Genomic DNA, 19,733 nt, shown 5'->3' with positions numbered 1-19,733 from the left:
GTCATGATGTTTGGTAACAATCTTGAGCAATCGTATTTACAGAATACTCTTTTAATGCAACACAAATGTAGTTTCAGCAGTTTCTCATGTTCAGAAGGGTTTCACTTTTACTATTCTGTTTCTCCACAGCATTTGTCAAGTAGACACAGCGTCCAGCAAAGCACGTCACAGGTAAACATCATTTACATAACAATTTTTGCTGTTTGTCTTTAATAACGTATCTGCTTATTTGTGTTTGATGGAGATCATTGGGTACCCAAGTTCCTCAAAATAGCCTTGAAAGTAGCTTGCTTCTTCTACAGGTCCTTCAACATCTGCTTAGGCTCTTTTCCTCAGCTTTCTGTTTTTCTTAAGAGAACAAGTTCCCTAGTGAGATTGTAAGCCTCAGTCTGTCCATGTGAGTTTTCTTTCTACCTGCTAACACATAACCTCAGAGGCTTTTATTTTATATACCCTTTCTGTAGTAATGTAATCCTTTCTTGGTCATGAAATCTGGAGTTAATCTTTCCTAGAGAGCTGTGCTTGCACAGGTACAAATCTTTGAAGGATGAGGATTTAGTTGGATTTAATTCAGAATCCAGAACAAAAATTGTTTGAAGCTGCATTTTGAAAGCTACTACAAATCTGAGTTGAAACTATGAAAATGTAAAGACTGACTTTGTTAGCGTCTGCATATTCAGAGGAGACTGAGCCTAGTGTGCTAAAGTCTGACATGCATCATATTTGTTAAATGAAGCTGCAACAGAAATAAAGTGCTATGAAAATAAAAGAAAAATTGTGATTATCTTCTTCACTACAGTTTTCACTGTTGTAAATAGGTCTTGGTATACTAAAAAACAAAAATCTCTCTGCTGTTTCACTTTATAGATTGCTCATGTTACCAACCAACATCGGGATTTCTTTCTTATTATCTGCAGGGCAGTTAGCTTCTGAAGTCTGGTTCTAAATGATCTCCATAAATGACTTGCAGGTGCTAAAAAAAACACACACACAACAATTTAAACATTACTCTTAAATACTTGAGTGGAAGTTCATCCGATGTAAAAAATAGGATAAAAACTTCGTGATCTGTCTTGAAAATGGGATATATTTGAGATTAAGCTTTATTTGATGGAGAAAAGAGAGCAGAGTTTGAGTTGAAATTATCATTCATATCATATCATATGTCAGTCGTATGTCCTTTATTTGTGACAAATGGCTTCCATTGTTTAATCAGGTGGATACAATTCGCCAGCGTCACGGAGACGCTTGCCGTATGCCAGTGCCTCATCACTTCTTCCTCAGTCTGAAGAGTTTCACCTACAATACAATTGGAGAAGACACTGATGTCTTTTTTTCTTTATATGATGTTCGAGAAGGCAAGCAGATCAGGTAGGAATTAATACATAACTAAAATGTTCTCTGAAAAATATGTGAGGAAAGCATGTGTCCGTGGAGGAAAGCATATGAACTGTCATTGAGACAAAACTGAAAGAACGCTGATAAATTGTGAATTGGTAGTTCTATAAGGCATCCAAGAATTCAGTAACACTAAACATTATTTATGAAATTTGGTTCTTGTAAATAACCGAAGTATTACAGGCACAGAATGGTTGAACTGTGTTTAGGCTTCTCACCTGGTCTCCGTGCATTAGTGAAGGTCTTAAATGTTTTAGTAACTGTTTTCTTAGGGCTGTTAAGAGCTATCAATAATTGGAGTGTCATGCTGTATGACTCCAGAAGAGGACTGCTATATATTTTGGTGCTGAATTGGACTCTCAAGCTTTTATCCACTCCTTGCTTTACAGGCATGTTAGAATAGATCTTGTTTTCATCACTCCTTTACTAGCAGTATCAACTGGCATGTTTTGGTTCATCCTTGTGTCTAGGCTGGTTAACTGCTGTTCAATGTTGATGTAGCTGATACTGATGTCAGCAAACATGAAATGCTCTGCGTTTTTCTGTCAAAAGTGTGTGTTTTGAAAATATCAGACTGTATAGAATAGTATTGCAGTATATGCAGCATGTCTTGGAAATGAAGTAGGGATAGCGTGGTTGGATCTAAAGTACAGCATCTCTGGGTTTTTTGTGGACTTTGATTGAAGCACGTCCTGACAGCTGACACCACTTCTGATACTGTGATGGAAACTGTCCTACATATTTCAGCAAATATTTCCCTCTGAACTGAGGGAAGAGTCCCCAAACCTTCTTTCCTTTCTCTGGAAGAACACCGTGCTGTCCAGGGGGAGCTCAGAGTAGATTGGTAAAGGCTTGGTAGCTTTTCAAACTAAATTCCACTCAAAAAAACTGTGATATGTTAGAAAGCTGTAATGACTTGATGCATCTTAGGAATGTGTCTGCACCGCTTGATTTGGCAACGTAAGATTTATTTTGCAGAATGTGGCAAGAATGTCTACCGTGATACTACATCACGTCCACCATCTCTGCCAGAGAAATGCTTGTACTGGTCGTGAGCACATGTCTATGATTTCTCTGTGAGAGAATTAACAAGAAATTAATTCAACAGATGGAAATGCAATGGAGGGAAGAAAAAAAATGGGAAAGAAAACAAGTCACAATTATTTAATACCACAAAGCAGTAAAATTATTGAGCTGAGGAAAGCTGCAGGAAAGAGAAACTGACAAACTGCAGCTGTGAGTGTGGAAGGCCTCAGAAAATGCTTCTACAGAGTACTTGTCTTGGGCTGGACTTTGCATAGTGTGTTAACGTGGAGTGGAAAGGCCTTGAGAAGGCTTCTTTCCAGTGATTGAAAAGAAGAAAAAGTAAGAGTGACGATGTGTGGCTCAGCAGGTTTTAGATGTATAGAATAATGCTTGAATGTGCAAATAGTTACTGCCTTAGCACTTGTCTTATGCATCTGCTGTAATGAAAGCAAGCTGCTTTGTACTTTGTTTTATGTCCCTTAAGAGGGGAAGGAAGAAGTTGTAATGAGATTAAGGTTTGTTTTGGGAAATAAACTTGAAAGCGGAAAAGAAACACTCTGCTTTAAGTTTAGAGCGGTGTGTTTAGGTCTGCTTTAGAAGATGAAGTCTCTTTTTCTAAGTGCCTCAGGAAATAGTGCATTTAGGTGGTAACTAAGCAGAGCTTCTGCATGGTGCTTCACAATGAAAGGGCCAGATGGACTTTCCTGCAGCGGTTATGGTGAGTTTCTCATGTGAACTCTTGGATTAACTGAACAGAAAGTTCAACAATTCACTGTTTGTTATCAGTAGCTGAATTTTCTGCCTTCTGTGCTGTGGTGATCTGTGGTGGCAAGGAGGTCCTTGGTTCTGCTCAAGTTGAACTTAAAAAGGGCATCCAGTAAGCAAACATGAAAGTATTTCCACATTAGGGAAATACGCACCCACAGCAGTAGCCATCGTTCTGGTTATTAGCTCAACAGCCCTAACTGGTGTGAAAAATCTGATGCTCTCTGAAGTGTACTGTACACATACTGGGGGCCACTTTTGTTTGCTTTTCCCAGTTGTTGCACAGCTGTTAGGACCTGGAGCAGGGAACAAGGAAGGAAAGGGCCAGTGTTCTGCTACCAATAGGAAGAGGAAAGGTATGGCATGAGGTGTGCTGTCACTGACTTATTTCCTTGTTGTAAAGTGTTTGAAATGGTTGACAGAATGCCTAGGAACTTTCTCACGTGAATCCACATACACCCAGAGCTGTATCCTTTGTATCTCAAGGGAAGTTTGGTGGGAAATTTCCCATGTGCTGGGAATGTGGGTCTCCTTATGGTTGCAATCAAGGAATCCTTGCGTTAATGCTGCAAAGGGGAACTTTCCAAGTTGCTTCATTGGGACATTCAAGGATTCCTGCAGTTTCAAGCAAAGAAGAGAAGACTACTTGTGCATTTCTAATGCTAGTTTCTGCAGTGGAGATGAGAGGAATATTGCTGCTTTGGATTTCTTTTCAGTGTTTTGTTCTGTGCCTGTCCAGATGAAAGCGCTGCAGTATTTACAGCCCTGTGCTCCGTCCAGGTGCTGTTGTGGTGCTGTTAGGCACCATTTTGAAGGCTGTGTTTCGTGCAGCCTGTAGTTACATGGTGCTCTCTGGGTGTGAAGGTATCGCGGCACACGTTTTGCTTTTCTTCAGCACTGCCTCTGCCTAAGCTACCGCTTCTCGCAGAGGACAGTCCTGCAGCAAAACCTTGGCAAGTAAACTCCAACCACTGTGTCAGGCACCAGTTGAGACAGAGGACAGAGAGAAGGCTGTGGGCTCTGATGATGAGGTTCCCACCAGAGTGTGGAGAGAGCTGGCTGAGAGCCACGCTGGAGAATGGTTGCTGGCTCAGGAGAGAGCAGTGCCCAGCTATGTCTACCTGCTCCTGGGGGGCACTTGCAGCACTGTCAGCCATTGGCTCCTCCTAGAGAAGCTGTTGGAGTTTGGAGTGGAGGAGCAGGTGGTGGGATGCTCTGAGAAGTGCTGAACGGTCACAGTCAGCAGGTGATGATGTCAGGAGACCACGCCGCCCGTTGCCATGGGTTCTTGGAACACAACACATGCAGTAATGGTTCAGGCCTGCTGGCCGTTGGGAGTTGTGCCGGTAGACGGGAAGGATGCCTGTGCTTCAGCTCCCCACCAAGAGAAAAGCACCTAAGTCCCGTCTGAACTGGGAGCCTCCTGCAAAACGTCAGAGGCTGGATGAGACTGTGAGGCTAAGGCGAAAGAGAAAACTGAGCTCGGAAGATGACGTCCTTCTTTCACCTCCAAGGAAACGTCAGAGGCTGGATGAGACCATGAGGCTGATGCGAAAGAGAAAACTGAGCTCGGAAGATGACGACCTTCTTTTACAACCGCCTGCAAAACGTCAGAGGCTGTATATAGGAGCAAGGCGAATGAGGAGGAGAGAATGAAAGCCAGGAATGGAGGACCTCCTGTTGCAATCCGGTGGCAGGCTGAATCCAGTGGCAAAACAAGAGGAGTTGCTGCGGTTGTTGGGACTCTTCCAGCCAACAGAAGCTGCCACTGAGTCACCTGCAGAACTGAGCAGCTGGAAGGGAAATCTTTGAGCAGCTCATTGTTGGTGCAGTTTCTAAGGAGCTGCTGATTAGGGGAAATTTGCTTACATAGAGATAGATAGGTATTTGAACTTTGTATAAGTTAACAAGAGTTATGTTATATTTGAATAGACTATTAAGATTATGTATGAGTATTAAGATTATTATATTATTAAGAATATGTTATATTTGCACTTCATATAAGTTAATAACAGTTGAGACATTCTGTTTGAACTGAAGTTGTGTGGTCTTCTGTTGATGGGAGAATGCATTTTGCGTACAGGCACATGAAGCCAATTTGCAAGAGCAGCTGAGGCATGTTGTGTCTAATACTGAGCCTAACACAGACAGGTACTGGCAGTGCAATGTGACTATCAGTCATTGTCACCTGGAGCAGGGGAAGCTTGTGGCAGCTGCAAGAACAGTAACCTAGGCCATTGTCCTTGTCACCACCCCAGCTAATTCTGAAGCCTATTAATGGTGTTTTTAGCTCTTGCAAACCAAATGGTGGGAATACAAATCTGAATATTCAAAGTGACACTGGGGTCATTAGGCAGAGCTTTCTAAAGCAACACCTAAGTTTTGAGAGTTCATTTGAGACACACACACACACACACACAAAAGACATTTGGAATGATGCAGGTGTTACAGCCCTACCAATGACTCATAATGAACCCATTCCCTTTCACCAGAGGGGAACGCTCTCCTTGGCCTGTCTCCTCCTGCCCATGTTCCTGTAGAACCCCTCCTTGTTATCTTTCACATCCCTCCCTGAGTTCAGCTCCTCCTGCGCCTTGGCTTTCCTAATCCTATCTCTGCACACACGCACAACAGCCCTGCATTCGTCCCAGGCTACACATCCCTACTTACACTTTCTGTGCGTTTCCCTCTTTTCCCTCAGTGTAAGCTGCAGGTCCTTGCACAGCCATGTCAGCCGCCTGCCTCCCCTGCTCGACTGCTTCTGCTGGGGGGTGCAGAGCCGTTGGGCTCTCTGAGGGGCGCCCTGAGGAGCTGCCAGTTCTGCTCTGTGCCCATGCCCTTAAGAACACTTTCCCAGGGGATCCCACTCAGCAGTTCCTTGAGCAGACACAAGTTTGCTCTCCTGAAGCTCAGGGTCCTGACTGCTTCTTGCCAAGCGTGCATTCGTCCAGGTCACAAACTCCACCAAGGCACAGGCACTGCAGGCCGCCTCCTATCTGAACTGCTCTGATGCCCTCATCTGCATTGATGAGCACTAAGTCCAGTAAGGCTTCAGCTCGGGTTGGTCCATCTGTTAACTGGACCAGGAAGTAGTCCTCAACCGACTCCAGGCATCTCCTGGACTGTCTGCCACCCGCTGTGCCGCTCTGCTAGCAGACATCTGGCTGGCTGAAATCGCCCAAAGCAAGCAGCATTTTCCCACTTAGCACACAGAGAGGAAAACTCTCAACAGATGTATCTGATTACTGCTTCTACTCCTTGTGGTTTTTCTTCCAAATGCCTGAAGGAAGTCCTTGCCTTGGTGTGAGGTAAATACAGTATTGCCTGGCACAGAGTTTATGTTATGATGGGATCCATTTTGACAGCTGTGTTGCATGGCAAGGTCTGGAAGGCAGAGTTTCTGTTTAGCTGCTTCCACTGACTGCAATGCACAGTGAACAAGATCTGTGCTGCGTTTTAGTCCTTGCATTTACTTGATTTCCCCATTTATCATTTTTCTTGTTAATACTGGTTATTTTAAAGAAACTGTTGTTGTCTGCATATTTGTCTATGAGAGCTGTAAGGAGGTAACTGGTTTTGTTAGAGAGGTACATTCTGCCCTATAACATTTCTAATACGAATCCATCTTAAAAGGGAATGTTTTACTAAAATCAGTCACGTGTAATCTCTCCTCAGCACTGCCACTGTTCCCGTAGAAATACTTTCAGGTTGGCAATATCACATAGCAGTCTGCAGGGATGCACGTTTTTCTTCAAGGGTGATCTGTTTTTTTAACAGAACTGAATCTGCTTTGTTTTTAGTTTTGTTTTTTTTTTTTTTTTTTTTTTTTTTTAAGTTTTTTTCCCTATTAATGTTCAGGAAGAACAAAAGCCTACCATGAGCACGTAGCGCTTGGAAAGCTTTTGCTGTCTGAGGTAGTAGGGTGCATGTTGTTAACAAGCAGGTCTTTGCCTCTGTCATGGTATTGCTGTGTGCAGGAGTGAAATGAGCTATCTCCGAATTAGACCTCCAAACCTGCTCTGTTAGTTTTTCCCAGGTTATAGGCTCGATTAGAATACTGTCTAAAATACTTGTAGTCCAGATTGAGAACTCTTCCCTGCAGTTCTGCTCAAGCATTTCATACCTATGGACTGGCAGGTGGGTCTGGCCTGCCTGTCTTCAGTCACAATATCACCAGCAGGGACCAAGGAATCACACCATATGACTAACGTCTCTTTTGTTTTAGACATGGGTGGTTGTTGGGTTTTGGTCTTTTTTTGTAGTTAATGGAGAGGATTCCTTTCAGGAGCACAAATATCTGCTTTCCATGGTGTAAGTAACAAAATGAGCCTTAATGCAGCATTAGATGTTTGGTGTGGCAGAGGCATGGGTGACCATGGAGAGTGTAATTGGTACTTAGCTACATTTCTCTTGCTAGCTTTAATAACCTTTGTAACATCGGGTCGTTTTTCCTTGAGTATGGTGAGCGAAATGGCAGGTAGTTATTTTAACTAATTTCTGTTTCCATGGAAACAGAAAAGACTGTTTGCAGTTACAGTCTTACTGTAAGCTCTATCATCTTCCCCCTTGGCTTCTAGCCAAGGAAATAACTTAATAATTCATGAGCATTAAGCCTGAATTTGCTGGGAAGCAAACTGTGTTGCTTGGAGCTGTTTTTTCAGAGTCTGATTCATTTCCCCCACAAATTTGGTGTTCTTTTCTCTAAGATGTCTTTATAAAATACACTCCACAAACCAAGGCCGTGTACTTCACTTGTTTTTGTAAGCAGGGTTATGGCAGGTCATCTGGAGAAGGCAGCTGATGACAAAAAAGAAAAAAGAAAGAAAGAAAAAGAAAAGGAAGAAACCCATCAGAACTTGCTTGAAAAGGAGGATTTTTAAATAGTCCATGAATCATTGTGCAGACAATTTGCCAAGTTCAGCAGAGGTGATCTTTCTATCTTGAGTTTCAAGACTGACCCCTGTCGACACCGGATCACTCACTCACATGCTGCTGTGCCACAGGTTATTGTATGTGCTTCTGGCTTACATTATTTGTGGCAGCTGTGTTCATGGGGAGACGCAGGTGCCTTTCTGTACATGTGCTTTGACTTGCACTCACACTTAAACTGAGACCTGGAGACTCCTGGGAGATTTCTTTACTAGGTCAGCATCAGAGCAGCTGTAAGGACATAGTTGTTTTTTTTTTTCCCTGAAGAGATGAGCAAAAATTAGCTATTTTGGAACTTCAACATGTTAGTTAAAGAAAATAAATGTGAAAAGCTGTTTATGGTGAGTATTCCTAAATGAACAGGAAACAAATTGCTTAATCATATCAAGAGTTCTGCCTTTTAAAATACAATAGCAGCATGTATATGTACAATAGGAAATATTTCCATGAATAGGGTGCTTTATGTTAGAAATTCTTGTCATTGTACCTCGAAGTCATTTTTAAAATACTTAACAAACTCCTATGAGAAAGCAAAATTACGTTTTTCTCAATTATAGTGTTACTTTCCCCTTTCTTCATATGCCTTCTAGGTGTCATGGGTCGAATGACTTTCCTGACGAAAAACAGCCAATGCTGCTGCATTGAAGTGTTGGGTAATTTCTGCTCTGCTCTCCAATGCAGAGAAGCGTTTCCCAAGTTAGTTCCTGCATGTGTTGGCACATGCAAACTGTACAGTTTGGAGAATGTTGCTCAATTTTTTATTCCCCACCCTTCCGTTTTCTATATGTACCAGCAGTTCCTAATACAGTTCCATTCACTTGGTCAAAATATTGTCCTTGGAGAGCTTGTACACACAGTGACGGAAAGAACTCAGCATTTCATTGCACTGGTGAATTAAACTGCCCGAAGTATGGTGTGCACAGCACAACAGCAGCATTTGAAGGCAAGTGTTGGCAAGCTTTCTGTTATCGTAGTAAGCAAAGTGCTCATCCTGAGATCTTTGTACTTGAACTGCAACACTGTGCTGTGAGCTGAGCTACTATTAACATTTTATCAAAATAATTTGTATTGGTATCTAGCCATTAACTTGGGCTTTCAGTGCACAAAATTGATTTTCAAGTTTTTATCTGGAACAGAAATGATTATGCTTTTATATAACATCTTAAAATACTGATGATATTTATTTCCCAACTCATTTATTTTATTTTTTTATTGTCAGGCATATTAAATTTCACTAGAAGATGAGAGTAGAAGATATTACTGGAACAGGTTGCCCAAGGAGGCTGTGGATGCCCCATCCCTGGAAGCATTCAAGGCCAGGCTGGATGTGGCTCTGGGCAGCCTGGTCTGCTGGTTGGTGACCTGCACACAGCAGGGGGTTGGAACTGGATGAGCACTGTGCTCCTTTTCAACCCAGACCATTCTGTGATTCTACAATTCAGTGATTTTTGTGAGAAATTAAGTCTCATGCTCTTAACCATTGTTTAAACTGTCGGAATAAATACGAGGAAAGGAGGTGGCTGTTACTGTCTGGTCACTCTGCATCTATTAATGCTGTACTCGCATTCATACAGGGATACATGGTCGGGATTTTTGCCTTGTAACCACATGCTAATTCAGCCTGCCAGTGAGCTGCTACAGGGAGCTTACTAATCCGTTTGGAGTTCTCTGCTAGGCCTTTTGTTGTCATCTTTGCACATTGTGCAGAAGAAAAAAATCAACAAAAACTCACAAACAAAAACATTAAACACCAGACGGTCCCTATGGGCATAATGCTACTCTTGCTCACCCTGCAGTAAATTTTGTCCCTGTTTCTCCTTCCTTCATGCTGAACGTGTAATGTCCCAAGCCACTGATTGCTTCCTTCCTTTTTGCAGAAACAGATGTCAGTTCAGTATGGTCCTGCTTTTCATACAGTTAAAGGAAGCCAAGAAGTGAGACACTGTACTTCTTTCATTTTTTTTTTTCTTTCAAGTTAAAGAACAAGAAGCTAATTGATTCTGCTTATCAGAGCAATGTTTCTTGTATTTGAATAGCTTTAGCAATTGCTAATCATGCTGGCGATTGTAAAACTTGAGTTGTTGCTACACAAGTGGTGGTTTCACCATGATGTGAGTTAACAGAGGAGGAGATCTTGCAGTTAAAGTAATTGGAGGTTGCTTGTCACATGTAGAAACAAGAGGAATAAATAAGCTTTTGTTTAAGATGCTGCAACTGGTGCAGCTTTTCTGAGGTCTGAACTCAATAAGGAAAAATATTAATGCTTTTCTGTGTTTTGGTGTATCTCTTCTGATTTTATGCAGGAAAGAACTGGTTTGGTGTGTTTTCAGAATAGCTGAAGGAAGAGGTTTATTTTGCAGATTGCATCAAATGCTCACAACCTCTCCATACCTGAATCCACCACTTACTGGACAGATACTGTGGTTTTTTTCATTTTCCTTGTGATTTGCTTGCGGTTTTCTGCTAAGAGAGAGTAGTATTTGTTTGTTTTCATCAAGCAATTAGTGCAGCTGTATTTATGGTAAAAATAACGCGTTATGTGTACAAAGATGAGCAATTATTTCAGTACGCACTTTACCCAGATTTGATGTTTTGATCTGACCAAACTTTAATGTCTGTGCATACTTTCTGTGCAGAGAATAACCTTGAGGAATAGACAGCCGGGAGATGGAACTCCTTCAAAGGAAGTAGGTCTTAAAATAAGAAATACATTGATTGAATTCCTGCTAGGTTTCTTGACCTTAAATGTGTGTGCCCTTCCTTTACCTAAAGAAGGAATTGAAGCTGAAGGCGGTGGGTCTTCAGATGAGTTGGAAACAGAGTGATTATTCCTGGTTTCTTTCTATATAGAAATAAATTTGCAGCAGTAAAACGGGGACTAACAGGAAAAACGGGTCAACAATGTCATGTTGTGAAAGGTTTGCCAGGATGTACTCACGTCATTATCAGCAGTAGGGAGACCTTTGTGGGATATTTGGACTGGTTTCCAAAAGCTGTTCCTAAACAGGAGTATCAAAGATGAGAGAAATCCTGGAGCTGAAAAACAAAAATGCAGGTTAGGAGAAATGGCTCTTGAACTAGATTAGGTTTTTAAGATTGCTTGTTAGCACTGCTCTTTCTGCTTGTCTTGTCTTGTCTTGCAGTGGTATCTCCTCCCAGTATGATACATCCTCGTGTTCCACAGAGTTCAAGTGCTGTTTGCCTCAAAGTTCCCTTAATCATTCAGTGATGAGAGATCAGAAGGGCTCTGGGGAGTATTGGGAATTAAAAGAAGGAATTTAAAGGTTGTTACTGGGTAGTGCTGGAATGAGGGGATGATAGATGATTGGGTGGAAAGAATGGCAGTCAGCTTCATTTGCTGAAAAGCACTAGCATATGGGGACAGCAACCCAACTATTCTCTGTGGCTGTAAGAAGAAAAAGGGAAATCTGAAACATTTCCATTTGTTAGTAGAGAAAAACTTCGCAATAGATTATCAAATGAGCCTCCAGAGTATACCTTTCAATGTTTTGAAAGCAGGCCAAGCAGTACAACTTCTGGTAATGAATCAGGCATAAATAGATGACGATTCTGTGAAAACCAGACCATCTCAGCTCCCAGACATGGGAGTCCCTCAGTCCCTCACTCTGCCTTGTCAGAGGGGCAGCACGCACAGGGTTCTGAGCTTACAATGTTGTGTTCAACTTCAGGTAGGAAAATGAAATGGTTGCTAGTGCTGAATTATTTTTTTCAAAGAAAACCTTTGTTGAAAGTTCAAAAATATGAACTGGCTGGAGATGTAAAATATGAGCATTTTCATTATTGAGATCAGTGAAACTAAAAGAGCATTTACATTGTTATTTCTCAAATAATTTCAGTTTAATGAGTTCTTAAGTGATGGTATAGAATACACGCGTGTGCATTTTTTGATGTGTAGGTAAAAAGTGACCTTCATTGTCTGCATAGTAACTCTTTAAATGGTTTCTCGGATCTTTTAAGCATAACAACCTGAACACTTTCCTGGGCTCACTTTATCCAGAGCTGTTAGAGATGCTGCTGTGATTCTCAAACTTATTTGTTTACGTTATTCTTCTGTTCTTTCCCTAGCTGTCCGCTACTGAACATCACTGAGTGCTAGGATAAGGTGGACCTTTGATATGGAGAGTTACTGTTACAATTTGTCTGGTTTTGACTTAAGCTCATATTAACTTTATTTGGGAATCAGCATTTTTTGCTATGTAATGTGGAACAGTAGTATGAATTTTCAGTGTTTTCATCCTAGAATTTGAAGGTACTCTTAGTCATGGCTACTTCATCAAATTTCCATTTTCCCTTTCCATTATTAATTCTTTGTCTCACAGAAGAGCTCGGTGCTCTGCTAGTGCTTTGGTTTCCCTTCCAAACTTCAGCCACACTTTCAAATAAGAAAAGAGTGCTGCTGTGACCACCACAGTGAAGTGACTGCATTCCAGGTGTGGCCTCCCCAAGGCACACGTAGGGGTTAATAACTTCCAGGGCTTTGCAGTCAAATCTGAGTGAACCAGCCTTGATTGATACTTCAATGTTGGACAAACATCTCCACCTGTGAGCACGTTTTCCCTGCAGATGTGATTCCTGTTGCTCCATTCACTGGTAGGCTGATTGTTGTCTGCCTTCTTCCTGCTGCCTGCATAGGCTTTGCATTCTGCTGCGCCCCAGGCTGAGGGCTGGATTACATTCCTAGCAGCAGCAGTGACAGAGCAGTTTGCCAGAGATCTTGTTTGTTTAACACTGATGCGTTTTGTGCTCTAATCCTTAAAAGTGGGACACGGTTAACATGCATGGGGCATAGTAATTGCTCACTGAACTAGGAGAATGTGGCAGATTTGGATTTAATATGTAAACTGCACTCAGGTGCTGTTTCAAGTTCAGGTTTAAAGAGGAGCGATGTTTATTTTATCACAGTAACTTTTGGAGCTCTGAAAATCGTGATTGTTGTTTTGTAAGGAATTGCACTTTTCTTTATGAAGGGTATATGCTGTACTAATTGTAGTTATGGCAGAAAAGAAACATATGCTGCCTCCCAAAATTTCTAGGTGAAAGGAAGTACAATTAAACCTACTCAAAGATGAAAACTAAGTGAATTAGTTGAAATTAAAGTCTCCTTGAGCATTGGTTTTCAGACCGTTGGAAATACTAACACTTGTTGCAGCAGATTGGAAAGAGAAAGGCTATGATTTAGCGTCTCTTAAACTGACTTCATATTCTAGTGACATAAAGCCTGGTTCCCATTTAGAAATTGTCAGCATTAAGTGTGCCCTCCTGTTGTATTTCCCCCGTCTGTCAGCGGGCATGACTATTCTGTCCTCTGCTTTCTTGAAATCCACCGCATCAAGCAGAGCTGGATGCCAGGAACTGCAGGTGCTGCAAAGACAACACCCATATTGGTGTGTGTTATTATAATTAATGTGTTTTTCTTGGAAACAGGTCTCACTTTGAAAATTCTGATTTCATTCTTTGTGATTACGTGCTCAGTAGCTAGAGGTAAATATGAAGGCATAATATTGTTACTGTAATGCAGCTGTTACCGTAATGTACCAAAGATGTAAAAATGTAATAGTGTACTGCACTTAATACATCACAAAATTTATTAAAATATTAGATTTACTGTGTCACTAAAGCATTTGTTAAAACATTAACTTACTAAATGATGTCTCAGAAGGTCATTGGTGGTGAGGAATCATCAAATATCTGTGTCTTATGGGTTTCTTCAGGGTATTTTAGCAACCTCAGAGTTTATAAGCATCTACAGCAAATGAATTGAAATTCTTGTTGGAAGAAGTTGTGGAATTCATAGAGATTAGGGGAGCAGACAGAGCATGGTCTGGATTTCTTAGCAAGGGAAGTACATAAACAAGCAAAGATGGCAAGCAAGATATGTGAGCCATGCCTAAAGCGTTAGGCACCGTTTCTGCAGAAGCAGCAACTTGAAAATATGTCAGCATTTATTCACTTTATTCCAAATGAACTCACAGTATAATGCTGTGGTAAAAAAAGGCTAATATGTGAGGCTTGAATTGCAGAGCTGGGATTGGTTTGGAATTCAGATGCATCAGGCTCATGACATAGGTGGTACCAGTATGAGTGTGTTGCACACTGCTAGAAATGTTTGTGAATCTGTGCTGAAAAATAATACCCTGGATAAGTTCTGTGAAGTTATCCCACCACTTTCAAATGAGTTTCTTAACAGCGATAAGTTGTTTATGTGCTTCTAGAGAGATGTTTGATCACACAGTGTAACCAGTGACTGGTATCAGTGCCCTGTGAGAAGATGCCTTTTACAGAGGGATCTTTACAAAAGAAAAGTTAACACATATCAGTAGCTGAACACTGAAACCAGATGTTTCCATGTAGGTGATAACCCATGCATTTTGACAGGTGGGAAAAATAACTTTGGAGCAAGCTGCCAAAGGACGTCGTTTGTGCTCCATGCTTCTTCAGGCCAGCTATGCTGGAAAATGTGTTCAGTCAAATAAAGGCTGCTAGAGCATAGAGCCTATGGCCAAAAGAATCTGTGTTATGATGAAAAAGTAATTAGAAGTCTTTGTGATGTGCTGTGCTCATGCTTTATTTCTATGAACGTGTAGAAAAAAAATACCTAGTTGATACTTTGTTGTACATTAGTGAATAACTGCTCATCTGATTTATTTGTATATGTAAATTCTCTGTTCTGCTAAAAAACAGTATCTTTGTCCATGTCCTACCATCAGTAGCAAGGACTATGTATTTTGCAGTCTTCATTTCCACTTTTTTGCTGGTAGAAGTCATGTAATTTGATGAACAGTTTCAGTCAATTGCATCACTATGTGTTTGATTTAACGTATTTCTTCTAAAAATACTGTGTGGGTGGAGATTGTCCAATAGATATTGCTTCTACTATTGATTGGATTTTAATGAGCTTTTCTTTACCAAAAGCAGTACATGCTTCAGCAAGTGTGCCCTACCCTCGCCTGAAGTACTTGTAACATGTACAAATCCCATGCTTCATATATATTCACATTGTTTTAATGTCATCGTATCATTGACATGCATTGTGTTTCCATATCACAGTATTGACTTGTAAGTTCTCTGTGGTATTTCATGTAATTTTATCTTTATTAATGACTGTTGTTTCATATGCTTTAGGAGTTAAAAAAAAAAAAGCAAAAAAAACAAAGCCTCCTGCATCCTTTATTAAAAATATATCTGGCTGTATTTTTATGCTAAAGTGTGTATGTGAAACTCATTTATTTTTTTTAATACTGTTTGCTTTGTAGTGAGAGATTTATGGTGAGGTTAAATAAGAACGGAGGCCCCAGGAATCCAGAGAAGATAGATCGAATGTGTGCGCTTTTCACAGTATGTATCTGTTCCTTTTCTTCTTCCCTTACAGTAGTGTGATTATAGACGTGCTGAGAGGGAGAGCACGGCTCTTTCTTTCCCATATATTAAGCAGAAGTGGATGCTGTTTCTAAGTTTTGTTACTGTTACAATTAAATGTTAACAGAAAAAAAAAAGAGAAATGCTTCTAAATTATTTTTACAGCTAATCAAATATTCTGAAATGCTGCCTTGTAACTGTGTTCGAATTGCAGTCAGGAATTTCACATCTTAGGTGTGATAAACGCTTTCCATCATGATTCACCTTGAGTTCACACACATGCTAGAAGCAATTTGGGAAAAGCATTTTTGTTTCCAGTGAAAAAAAAAAGATGGAAGACAACTTTGGTATGAACTGTTGTCCTGGCAATTAAATCCTCTAGGGTCAGGCAGTGTGGAACACTGAAATAGATGTGGTTTTCAGTACCATCCCTTTTTATCCTTCACAAAGATACCCAAATTTGTGCTCTTACTGAATGGTCTAGATCTAGCCAGGAAGAGAAGGGTGTTCAATTCTGCCTCCATCTGGACAGAAAAGATGTGAACCTTTAAAAAATAGCACTAGCAGTGATGCTAACGTCAGTATTAGTATGGGTTTGGGCATGATAAGTGAACTGTCCTTAACTTGAAAACTAACGTGTTTCTGTTCTAAGAGAAAGACAGGGAAAGCAAGCTTTAGTACTCCTCCCTGGATAACTCAGAAAGCTTGAGTTCAGGATTAGTAATTGCTCTAAGGGTCATTCCCAAAAGGCAGCATTGACTGGTTTGTATCAGTTTTGGCACCTAATGGCATTTCAGCATTGTTAAAGCTTTTCACCATCAAACTTTACCATCTACACTGAGGCCACCCTACTTAGTCATGCTACAGCTTTCTTGTTTCAAACTGTGAAAGTGTTGCTCTGCTGTCCTGCAGAACAGTCTTTGCATGGTTTCAAAAGCACAGAGAAAATACCGGTAATACAACATGGCCCAGGGGCATAACAGTTCCAGAAGAGACTTGTTGCATGTCACAAATGAGGCCAACCTATTAAGGAGGCCAGCTGCAATTATTGCCACTCTGTACTCAAGTACAGGTACTCAGAGATCACTCCCAAGCAATCTTGTTACTTAAACTATATGAAAATACTGAGGTTCTTTCAGTGTCCATTCTCAGAGGTGCTTAGACGTGTTGCCTGTCACTGTTGTCTGGTCACAGGAACTAGGATAATTGGGAAAATTACCTGTGCAAAAAAATGCCCAATGCTATTTCATCAGTCCATTCAAAGCATTGGCTGAGGTATGTAGTAGCAACAGAGAATAATTTTCAGACTTTTTATTTGCTGCTGATCTCGATGTGCTGAAATTCTCTTTCCGTCTCCTGTAAACAGACAATTACCATTCTGTAGAAATCCAGGCACAGCATTCTAGTCTACTCGTGCAGATTCTGGCTGCATAGCTGCAGTTCATAACAGTAAGGAAATTCTGCATGCATCACTTCCTCTACATAGGAGCCAGAATAAAATTATGGACAATGCATCAGTGGTACGGGGTAGCTTTCATAGCTCTGTGCCTTCTAGGAGCAAGCACTGGCACTAAATAGATGCAGTCTAGAATTGCCTCTGAAGATTTCTGTCCTACAACAGAGTTTTATTTCCCAATTCTGACAGTTACCAAAACAGATACGGGGTGGCCAGCACAGTACCGTTTTGAGTTTGTTGTGAGGCACCTTTCTCCTATAAGCTTTGTTTGCATATTTTCAATAAGAACACTGATTCATGTTGTGAAGTGCAGGGTCAGGCAGGATGTGCTCTGTGCTCGTAATGCTGGCTCTGTGTTGGCTGGGACCTGCTGAGCACATCCATGACTCAGGGCTGTTGAGTCAGAGACTTTGAAGAAGCATCCCCGAATGCCTTTCTGCTCAAAAGCCAAGTTTTCTTTGATCATAACTAAAAGCCCAGTCTTCTCTTGTACAGGAAGTTTCAAAATGCCTGAGCATTAATCAGAGGGAATTCAGAACGTTCACCTGTCCATCATATTCTGATGTCATGCTTCTCTCCCAGCTCTGGCTTCAGCCTTTCCCAGAGCCTCTTGGGCTGTCTCAGCCTACGGTCCTCCTCCAGGAAATGTCTCAATAACCCAGGAGCCCCAGTGTCCCAGCTCCCTGCTGCTGTGAACATTTCTCAGCCTCTTCTGTGCTCAGTGCATTCTCACTACCTGCCCTGGTCAACCATTGTTCTGATTACTGATTTTAGAATGAATACAGTTTGGGAAAAGACAAGACAGACTGTCTGTCACTGTGGCTGTGTATTGGCTTATCAGAGGGAAAATCTTCCAGTATAGGACATTGCTGCTGTGTTCTGTAAACCTCACTGAGATTTCCTGGAGCATTGCTTTCTATGCTTCTTTTACCATTTGACACCCAAGGTAATCTTGCAGTCAGTGTTCATTACTTAAAAGGAACTTGAGGTCTTCTGGATGCTTCCAAAGTAAGGTAGTGCTATGATTTCAGTGCAGTTTTGTTCCCAGTGTTATCGTAGTCTTGTATTTAAATCAATTCATTGATTTCCTAATCAAATTCCTTGGCTCCCAATGTCTTTCTAACACTCTCATCCCTTCCAGAGAGAAGAATCCCCAGTACCTTAGGTAATTCAAGGTATTTCTGTCTTTTCCTGCTGTTGTATCGAGTTGTTCATCCATCTCCCTGGGTAACATTTCACCTTATGTCCTTGATCTGTTGTCACATCGCATCAAGGGTGAGAAACTGCTTCCTCGAAGGAACAAGCTTGCTCAACTAAACTTCAGGCTTGTCACACTTCAGAAGCTTTTTGGGATCAGAATTAGGGTGTAACTATGCGACATGAGTTTTCTCTTTTAGTTAAATACTTACTCTCTGTGGCAGCTCAGTTTGGTGGAGCTATTTAAATCTCTATTTAATTAATTAGTCAGATATCCTTGATAGCACTGCGTTGGGCTTACTGTTGTTGTTTTGGCTTTTTTTGTTTGCTCGTTGGTTGTTGTTTGAGCACACAGACAGATCTTCTTAGTAACTGACACTGCGAACCGTTGTTAGAATGCCTTTCTGCTCTTCTCCAACCCCGATGTGGAAAACTTTCCTTGCTAGTGATTTTCTAAAAAGCCTTGCAGTTAGAATTATTACGAGATTACTTTGATTATCAACCAGAGTCATTTTAAATGGTCAGGAGGATGTGGGAAATAAACTCCTTGTGAAGGTTGTGCTCAGAGCACAGTGCTAGAATTAGATTTAATTATACTGCCCGTAACAAAAAATAAATGTAGCTGCTCCTCTTCTGAGTCCTGAGCTGTGTACCTGGATTCTTTCCTAAGAAATTATGTGAGGATTCTCAGAGGGGTGGAGGGGTTTGGATTGTGGGCTCTGTGTCACAGTAACAATTTCTCCCTTTGTAAAAAGCCTCTGCTGTACTGAAATGGAAGGCAGGGCCATCTGTGCCCACAGTTTCTGTCTCTGACTGTGATACAGTGTAGTTTTTCCAATGTGTGAACCCACCAATATGCGCATGCCCTACTGTTTTCTGGTATTTTGACAGCTACTTTTTGAAAAAACAGTTATCTAGGTTCTGTTAATTAGATCTGGTAATCTTATATTTTAACAGAAATCTTTGTGTTGAATCAAAGATATTTTCACAGGAAAGTCTACTGTTATCTAGCATTAACCATCACCTCCCTTTTTTATTTTATTTCTTTATTTTGAAGTATATTGCTGCTCAGGAACTGCTGAGATTAAAGCTATGTCAAATTCCTTCTTATCAAATAGCTTCAGTTACTCCAAGACACACGATAAAGCCTGCCATATGCTGTGTTGGTGTGGTAGGTGGCAAAGAAAGCCTCGAAAGTGTGTTCTCTACTTGCAGCAGCAAAATGGACTTGAAGAGAAAACATTATGGGAGATTTATTAGCTTGATTCTTTGGCTGCAGAGAAACACGAGCTGGTAGCTGAGGAGCACCAAGCAGTGTATTTGCAACTCAGTGCATGTGCTGACCACTGAGTACTGCTTTTAAATGGAGTCAGAAGACACAGCCATGAATTCCTTACATGCCCTCTGTAATCCAGCTTATATAGTGCTATTTGAAGGGAGCTGCAACTTCACTTTAAAGTACATTCTTCTCATGCCTGGTCCCTGTGCTTGGATTTTATTGTGCTGTATATAGGAATGTCACTAAAACCTAACATTCAGAGTTTATGTGCATTGCCATCATAATCTCAGTTGCTGAGGTTCAATT

General features: G+C 41.0%; 1 protein-coding gene across 1 annotated transcript in view; it reads left to right on the top strand.

Annotated features, from left to right (window-relative positions):
* Nucleotides 1-19,733, top strand: part of DOCK3 (dedicator of cytokinesis 3) — a gene marked incomplete at both ends in the record, with an annotated part of 169,496 nt that overhangs the window by 55,768 nt on the left and 93,995 nt on the right. The window contains 3 exons of the mRNA XM_079540482.1: nucleotides 130-171; nucleotides 1,217-1,371; nucleotides 15,393-15,474. Coding sequence (XP_079396608.1) covers nucleotides 130-171; nucleotides 1,217-1,371; nucleotides 15,393-15,474 — 279 coding nt within the window. The remainder of the gene's footprint in view (nucleotides 1-129; nucleotides 172-1,216; nucleotides 1,372-15,392; nucleotides 15,475-19,733) is intronic.

This window comes from Tetrao urogallus (genome assembly GCF_951394365.1).
Source record: "Tetrao urogallus genome assembly, chromosome: 10".
NCBI lineage: Eukaryota > Metazoa > Chordata > Aves > Galliformes > Phasianidae > Tetrao > Tetrao urogallus.
The sequence above is the reverse complement of the archived record's forward strand: the minus strand, read 5'-3'. Positions and strand labels throughout refer to the sequence as shown.